This window comes from the organism of the source record quoted next, unplaced genomic scaffold, assembly GCF_019419815.1.
Source record: "Pyrus x bretschneideri cultivar Hongxiangsu unplaced genomic scaffold, Pyrus_bretschneideri_v1 Contig6, whole genome shotgun sequence".
Classification (NCBI taxonomy): domain Eukaryota; kingdom Viridiplantae; phylum Streptophyta; class Magnoliopsida; order Rosales; family Rosaceae; genus Pyrus; species Pyrus x bretschneideri.
In genome coordinates this window covers 10796240-10805219 of record NW_025999798.1, presented here as the reverse complement: position 1 = coordinate 10805219, position 8980 = coordinate 10796240, and the positions used below count along the sequence as shown (strand labels likewise).

Below are 8980 nucleotides of genomic sequence, written 5' to 3'. Positions count from 1 at the left end.
TTTTTGGATGGGGTGAGCGATTTTATCGGATCATCATATTGCAATGCGGTTGATCCGTCTTAAAAAAGTTTTCTAACATGTACTAGTATTGTTGCACACACAGTATGAACAGTTTATACAGTGGTGGAAATGAGATTTTTTTTTTTTTTTTTTGTTAAGCAATTGATATTTTTTTTCTGTAAATAAAAAAGAAATTAATTTTGTTGAGGTTTGAATTAAAAGCCAAATTTTAGTAATTATCTTCTTTTTTTTCAATTATGTATAAAGGGCTAAAATGGTATTTCCAAGGATTTTGGTTCACAAGAAATTTGGCTTAATACCCATCAATCTAACCACACTGTAGATGACGTTTTACCACATTGGCAAAAAGTAATAATACTTATGCACCCTGTGTGGGACCAATCTCCGCCAACTCTCCCCCTCAACTTTTAACAATTTAACCCACTAATACTATTATTTATTAAAAAAAAAAAAAATTCAATTTAAATACACACTCTTAACAACACTATAAAAAAAAAACCAAAAAGCTATTTGATTAATGTTTAGATCAACAATTTAATAACATAGCTATGGAGCAAAAAATAATCAAGAGACGACACGTGAATTTTTGGGCAGAAAAGACAAAATTACCCTTGAGAAGCACCAGAATTCCCACACGTAGTGGACAATCATCCTATAATCAAGTCAAAAGTGCCCAAAATAAGTATTTATTCAAAACCTATTTCATCCATCTTCTCCACATGGTAACCCCCAAAACATTCCCTTTAAATTATGTTAATTAGCTAATTAATAGATTTATTACCTAATTAATCTATTAATGGCTAATTAAACTACCAATTAACTACAAAATACACTCAAAAACACCACAAAGGCCGGCCACCTTCTACCCCCATGCCCTATATATACTACCCCATTTTCTCTAAAAACCCAGGTCTACACTCTTGCTAAATACTCAAAATTCTCCAAACAGTTTTTCTCTCTAAATTCTAACTTTGGCATCGGAGGTTCTTCGGCCAAAGCCCCTCCCCCATTCATCGTGGGTGCGTGAGGCTCTTAGCCTTGACCTAAGGTGTTATTTGTTTTTTGTAGGTGCAATTTTGTCCAAGAACAAGAAGGAAGAAATTTGCATCCACAATAACATGCTTAATTATGCGAGGAAATATTTCTTATGAAAATTGTTACAATTTTGCATCATTTATTTGCACACAAGCAACCAAATTTATGGACAAGGAGACATTCTCTACTAGCTCGCATCCTTTTCTCTTGTTATAATGGCGCATATTTGATGAGTATGCATGTCCAAATTTCCCTTTTCATCATGTCCTCATTGAATCAAACTAATATTATTTTTGTTAGATAACATTTCATGAAATTCTTCGTCAATCGTCAAGGTTGTCAAACTGTGGAAGAATGGAGTATGTTTCCAATCCTAGTAGGGTCACTTGTCGAGTTTTTGTTTCCCTTTAGATCTCCAATTGCAAGGGATGGCCCCATTACCCTTTGTCTTTGATATAATCCCTCTCACTTTCACAAGTTTCTTTGCACTATTCAATCTTCACTTTTTTCTTGTTATTGCTTCAAATCATTTCATAAGACCCACATTAGCCTAAGCAAACCAAAACAATAACCATGTCGTCCTAAAATCCATACAAAAGCAAAAGCACACAATTTACCAACCACTTCATCAAGGTTAAATGATTTAATGCTGATTAGATCACCTCGATGAACAAAATGGAAGTCCACTCGTTATTACATGTTTTAAAACTTGGTAGGGCGCTTACAGTGACAGATTCAGAAAAATCTGGATATTGTTTTGGGTGGAGCCTAGAAATATAGGGGTTTTTTTTTTTTTTTTTTTTTTTTTTGACAAAAAGTGGCTATTGCTGATATTAAGCATTAGATTTATTTTTCAACAAAGATTTACTATCAGCTTAAAACTGACAAATTATTTCTGTCCAATGCCAAATTTTTCTTGATTTTGACGATGTGGTCATTTGTTTATTTTTCTAGACATATTTTTTATATGACTTTCACATTACTACACGGCGTAACAATTTAACACATGTTGTAACCGATGTATTTATTTAATGTTGATTTACCTTTAGATTTGGAAAGTACCAACAAAAAAGGGATAAACAACCTAACTAAAATTGCTAACCTATTGTGAGACTTAGTCACTATTGTAAGTGCTCCAGCTCCTCCCCTCCCCCTATAGGACTGTTAAAGCACAATAATATGAACTTCAAAGGAAACAATGCATTTTTATGCAAGTTCCAATCTTGCATATCTATTTGGGAATTGGGACGAATTGGTCATCACAAAAACTGAATTTAGTTAGTGGAGGCTAATGAAGTGACTAAGGTTTTCCATTTGGAATGTGAGTGGATGTGATTTTATACCATTGTGGTACCCTCAACAACAATTATTCCGCCGTTTCCTCGCTATATTTTGTCTAGTAACATAAAAAGAAAAACCCTTAATCACAATCATGAGGATCTGCAAGAACTAAAACAATTATAAGAGACAGCCTTGCTCTTTGCCTTTGGAGGTTTATGGAGTCATGGGTATTAAGAGTTTAATAACCAATTACGACCTCGAACTTTGAGAGCCTGTAAACCAAAAAGGGTGAGAAGACCTTCTTTTGTTCAAACATGGCTCGTTGAACGGCCATGAAGAGCTAGAGCTTGGCGTGGGCGGCGGCGGGCACATCAAACTAGAAGTAGGACAATTTGTGTGACCACATTTGCTGTAAATGTCTATTTATAAAATACTTAATTAGTGTAACCAATCACCAATGTCATTTTAAATTTACTATGGAATAATTCACATGTTTAATCATAATGAGAGACTCTCTTCTTTCTTTATACCATGTTGAAAGCTCTAACCATTTTTTTCTGGCGAGGCTCACTAAATGTTCCTTGTACCCTTGCCCCTTTTCTACTTCATTTTTTTCCAAATAAAGAAAAATTGGGCGAGATTAGCTCTTCGACAATAATCGTGTGTGAGAGATGACCTTTTCTACTTCATTCTTAATAAATAGAGTACTTTTTTCAAAACTTTCTACGTTTTGTACTTCATTTTTATAGTTCCATCTATTCCATATTTTAGATACACCTTTGCAAATACAATTCTAAAAATTGATTGTTTGGCTTTATCTCAATGTAAATGAATCCATAGATGGCATTTTGATTTGAATGAGTACAATAATGACCCGTACACACAATTTAATTTTAAAAATACAGATGAGGATTTTGTTAAAAAAAATAAAATAAATACAGATGAGGATAAAAATCAAAGCGTCTAAATAAAAAATTTTAAAAATCATAAATACTTTACGTTATTCATGTGTCTGGTATGCTAAGTTTATTAGTGGAGATCATTTCTTGGTTACATGTTGATATGTTTGGTGTAAAGATCCTTTGAAGATCTTATTTGTAACTTGTTTCTTAAGAAGAAAAAAAACATGGGTCCAAAATTTGTTTTCCGTCACAAAATAAACTTAGCATTCTTGACTATAAAATAGAATTTTTAACATTTATAAATCTAACAAGAATTAGGAACCACATTTCATGTGGAAAGCTCCCCATGCAAAGGAAAAACAAAGCAACAAATATTACTTGGAAAACTGACCAACCTTCATATGTTGGTACCTTCTAAAGAATTAAAAAGGGAGCCCCAACACCTTAAGTTTGGGACACCTGCATGTGTTTCCAAGTACACAAAGCCTAGATTGAGCCAAGAAACCCTCCAAATTGCTCAAAAACATTCCCCCAACCCAACATCCACAATCATTTGATCTATAATAACATAGAGAACCGCACATAACACATACACATTGCTCAAAAATTAAAGCTTAGAACTTTGGGAGAAAAAAAAAACCTAAAAGGGCAACAAATGAAGTTGAGGAGATTCTCCACAACCCAACAATTTCACAAAAACCAAAAAAACCCATGTAGGGATAAAATAATATTTTTGTCAATACACTTTCTTTTTTGGTAAAATCAATACACTATTTCTTCAACCCCAAACATTCTTTGCCAGCGAACGAAGAAAATAAAATAAAATAAAAAAACAAAAAAAAACAAAGAAAGAAAAGCAGCAGAAAACAAATATAGTACTAGTACTAGTACCACAACGGCAGATGCATACAACATTCCCTTTATCTTTTTTCCATCTTTAACTGCTTTTACTTTGATGGGTAGACCAAAATGGTGCAGAAGGATACAGCCATCCCTCTCCCTCTAGGGTTATACTGTACATGTACATCTCTGAATTTCTAAACATGGCCTTCACTTTGCTGACCGCGGGCAGCCTTTCCTCTGCTGACCCGGTCGTTTCTGGTCACAAGTTTAAAGCTAAACGACATGCCCGTTGCCCCATTATGTTGGGCCTGCCTTGAGCTTTGGGGTTAAATATTTCTTAATCAAAATTAAATCTCTCTCTCCTCTTGCACTTTATACTGTTCAAATTCGATACTTTGCTGTTGTTACCAAGAAGGAGGCCCTTTGGTTCAAAGGGAGAGAAGGGGACTCTCTCTCTCTCTCTGTCTGCCGCATTGTCTTGTTCTAAATTCAGAATCTCATCTCACTTCCACGCATTAAAGCGTTCTCTCTCTTTCTCTCTCTCTCTCTCTCACACACCAGTCTTTGAGCCTTCTTATTCTTCTGGATTTTGCTTCTTTGAGCCTACACCATTGAGTGTGTATAATAGCACAACACCAACAAAACAAGAAGACCCATTTGTTGTTTGCTCTCTTTCTTCCAATAGTTGCAGATTATTGGATTGTTTTTAGAGTTTTAGGATTGAAGAAGTGAGCTTTTTCATATTTGGGGAAGGGGGGAACAAACCCAGAAGCTGTATGAAGTAATAGTGAAACAATGAGAGATGAGAATTCCAAGAAAAGCAAGGTTTTTTTTCACTTTCTAATTCTGCTGGAAAAAGAATTTATTTTCCTGGAAATATATAATGAGTTTGTTTATGTTTTGATTTCTGGGAATTGTTTGCTGATTCTTTGTTTATTGTTTGGTGAAGCTCTCATGGTCAAAGAAAATGGTCAGAAAGTGGTTCAACATCAAGAGCAAAAATGAAGACTTTCAGGCAGATGATGTTGACCACGGAGGTGCAAATCCTTATTATTTTTGTTTTCTTTCCCAAATGGTTATTTCATATGATTGGTTTTTGCAATTATTATATAAATTTGGGGGTTTTGGTGACATAATCTTAATTTAAGTACATAAAATCGATTTAAATAATAGCCTTGGATAATTGGAGTTTTTGTCTCACCAATGCCTCTGTTCTGTTTTGTATTCCTATTCTGTTGCTGCATAATTGTCCCATCTGTTTTGGCCTATATGTGAAAAATTTAAATCCTTTTGCATTATTGACCTCTCTTTCAGATTTATATTTTAATATTTCAACTTAAAATTAAAGCATTTCCAATAATTTTGTTCTTCAGGAGGTGATCAGGTTGAATACAGGACTAGTTTCTCAGAGAGGGAACCATGCACAATTAAGAAAAGCAAGACAGAGAAGTTTAGCAAGAACACGGAGCGGGTTCGTCGGCGAAAAATGAATCTCGACCATCCTCGAATCATAGATGTAGAGAACCATAGGTAAAATGTCTATATATCTTCTTTTCAGTGTCTATATATCTTCTAATGTGTTGCTTACAAGTTTTTTTTTTATAATTGGGGCAGCATTTTTGTTGCTACATGGAATGTGGCCGGAAGATCTCCCCCGAGTAATTTGAAACTGGATGATTGGCTTCATGCCTCACCTCCTGCGGATATTTATGTTCTTGGGTATGATTTCGCTGTTTTTATCTTATCGTCTTTCAAACAAACTCTAATTATTGGAATGTTGCTCATATATACATTATACTTCTCTCTTTCAGGTTTCAAGAGATAGTTCCTCTAAATGCTGGTAATATTCTGGGGGCAGAAGACAATGGCCCTGCCAAGAAATGGTTGGCTCTCATTCGGAAGACCTTAAACAATCTTCCTGGGACCAGTGGGGGTGGCGGGTGCTATACACCATCTCCCATCCCACAGCCAATTGTAGAACTACATGCAGATTTTGAGGGATCAGCTAGGCAGAAGAGCTCGTCTTTCTTCCAACGCCGATCATTTCAAGCAACCCACAGCTGGAGAACAGAGAATGACCCTTCAACCTCACAACCTCGACTTGATCGAAGGTTCAGTGTTTGTGATCGGGTGATCCTTGGTCACAGGCAAAGTGACTATGGTCCCAGGCCAAGTGAATATGGTCACAGGCCAAGTGACTATGATCCCAATTTCAAATGGGGTCACAGACCAAGTGACTATTCAAGGCCGAGTGACTACTCAAGGCCAAGTGACTACTCTAGGCCGAGTGACTATTCTAGGTGGGCATCGTCTGATGATGATAACGGACCAGGCGATTCACCAAGTACCGTGTTATTTTCACCAATGTCCTATGGCGGATCTGCGTCCAATGATGGATATAGAATGCCGGGGCGTTCGAGGTACAACTTAGTTGCAAGCAAGCAAATGGTTGGCATATTTCTCACAGTATGGGTCAGGAGTGAACTGAGGGATTCTGTTAAAGACATGAAAGTATCATGTGTTGGAAGAGGATTAATGGGTTATCTTGGAAATAAGGTACTGAATCACTTAGTTATGGTTGTTTTTTTTATTCTTTTTTATGCATTCTTCAATCTAAGTAACAAAGATAATTTTCTGTTTGCATTTCCAGGGATCCATATCAGTGAGCATGTCTTTGCACGATACAACCTTTTGCTTTGTTTGTACTCATTTAACCTCCGGACAGAAGGAGGGTGATGAACTAAGAAGAAATTCTGATGTCATGGAGATCCTTCGGAAGACAAGGTTTCCAAAAGTTAATGGCTCTGGTGCTCTGAAATCCCCAGAAACAATCCTGGAGCATGAGTAATTTTTTACCTTAGCAACCATTGATTGCATAGTTTCGTTGTAGGCGTTCAGCAGTTGGTATATGCCACTTGTTCTAATTATGTTTTTTCTTGACTTCTTATGTAGTCGAGTTATTTGGCTTGGGGATTTAAATTATCGAATTTCCCTCTCTTACCGCTCTGCTAAAGCGTTAGTTGAGATGCACAACTGGAGGGCCTTGTTAGAGAATGACCAGGCATGTTTCAATTCATTATACTTATTTATTTTTTAACAAAACCATTGTCACTACTTCAATGGGCAATTGACATTAGTTTTTGCAACAGTTACGGATAGAGCAGAAACGTGGTCGTGTTTTTTCAGGCTGGAATGAGGGGAGGATTTATTTTCCACCAACTTACAAGTATTCAACAAATTCAGACAGATATGCAGGGGATGATATGCACCCAAAGGAGAAACGTCGAACACCTGCTTGGTAAGACCATCTTCCCTACTTTACGGAGAGTTATGCATGAAATAAAATGGAAGATGAAGTGTAAACTGAATAAAAATGGATTGGTTATCCAAAATCTTGAAGTGCTGATTATTCATCTGTGAAGGTGTGATCGAATATTGTGGTATGGAGAAGGTCTCCAACAATTATCGTATGTCCGTGGGGAATCTAGGTTCTCAGATCACAGGCCAGTTTATGGCGTATTTTGGGCTGAGGTTGAGTCAAGCCAGAACCGGTTGAAGAAAAGCATGAGTTATTCTAGTTCCAGGATAGATGTTGAGGAGCTTCTTCCATATTCACATGGATATACCGAGCTAAACTTTTTCTGAAGGATGAGGGAACAATGATGACCCGCATCGGTCCTGCATTCAGGTATGCTCTCTCTTTCTCTTGTTTGTTCTGTGTGTGTCATGCCTGGATACAAAAATCACATGGTCGTCTGAGTGTACGTCACACTTGCAGGTTTTGTCTAGTTAAATAATTTAATTGTTCCTAAGGGTTCCCAATACCTATTGAATAAGGGATCCTTCTAAATTCCCTTGAATTCTTGACCGCACATTTCGCCGTTAAATTTAGTAATATATATCATACATTGAAGTACGCTAGAAATATCAGTTGAACAAGTACCAACTTTTGTTTTTGGTACGGATCCGTAATCAAGTCGACTCTTTTTTCACCATAGTTTCATGTGTCACACTCGGGTATTTTGCCCATCAGACGGTTCAAACATAGATTTTTATCCTGTTGAATATACCTAAAAATGAAAACTCATGCAATGAGAGGAATAATGCCTCCTTTAGTAAACCTGAAAGTGTCCAAATTTTTTCATTCTCTCTTTTTCTTCACAAGTATATATCTCTTGCTTATTTCTTGTTCTTATTTAGAATTTGGTCCCCAGTTGCAGTTGCAGGCGGGAATCACTTTGAAGAACACATCCATGTAGGGTTGATAGAGGCACTCCCTTAGCCCACAAATCGAAAAAGGTGAGTCTTCTTTTCTTTTATTGACCTTTTTTCTTGCTTTTTCTGTACATCCTTGAAGGGCTGGTTTGTCTAATTTGACCATCTTACTTTCTTCTCTTACCAGGTGCTAATTTTGCAATTTTGATCAGTTAACTCCACACATCAACAGAAAATTGTACAGTAACTACAGTTGGTTTCATAACTTGGTAGCAGTAAAAAAAAAAAAAAAAACAGTTTCAGCAGTCAGATTATTTGGCCATCCAGTTAACAGGCACTTAAACCACAATTATCAGGTACTATAGCTGTGTTAAAAAGTGTTTTTACTTCTGTTCTTACAGTAAATAATAATTAAATTTCCCTTAAGCTTACTTTTTTCGAAATTTTGTCTTGCAGGATAACCTCTGCCAATCAAAACTCGTCAAGTGGAAAAGATTATGTTTTTCTTTTAATTTTTCATGATTCTTTATTTGTTTAGGAATTAGGAAATATATGATGACTGAATGAAAGTGAAAAGAGTAAAAATAATGATTTGCTTACGTCCTTTTTGTTATAAATGCAAAGAAAATAGAAAGGGCAACAATGGTGTTTTACGAGTAAATTCCAAAAGCCTCCTGTTCTGA

At 36.1% G+C, this 8980-nt stretch overlaps 1 protein-coding gene across 3 annotated transcripts; it reads left to right on the top strand.

Annotated features, from left to right (window-relative positions):
* Positions 1–4457: 4457 nt before the first annotated feature.
* LOC103928024 (type IV inositol polyphosphate 5-phosphatase 7-like) lies at positions 4458–8980 on the top strand. 3 transcript variants are annotated; one of them, XM_009337028.3, is made up of 12 exons: positions 4458–4907; positions 5032–5119; positions 5456–5612; positions 5697–5801; positions 5894–6638; positions 6733–6926; positions 7035–7143; positions 7232–7380; positions 7505–7770; positions 8283–8381; positions 8485–8653; positions 8754–8980. In XM_009337028.3, exons 1-9 carry the CDS (start codon positions 4878–4880, stop codon positions 7725–7727), a joined length of 1800 nt encoding a protein of 599 aa, XP_009335303.2. In that variant the 5' UTR covers positions 4458–4877; the 3' UTR covers positions 7728–7770; positions 8283–8381; positions 8485–8653; positions 8754–8980. The 3 variants fall into 3 exon arrangements, with proteins under 3 accessions (XP_009335303.2, XP_048427544.1, XP_009335302.2); XM_048571587.1 differs by having other exon boundaries at positions 4459–4907; positions 8303–8381; XM_009337027.3 differs by having other exon boundaries at positions 4462–4907; positions 8297–8381.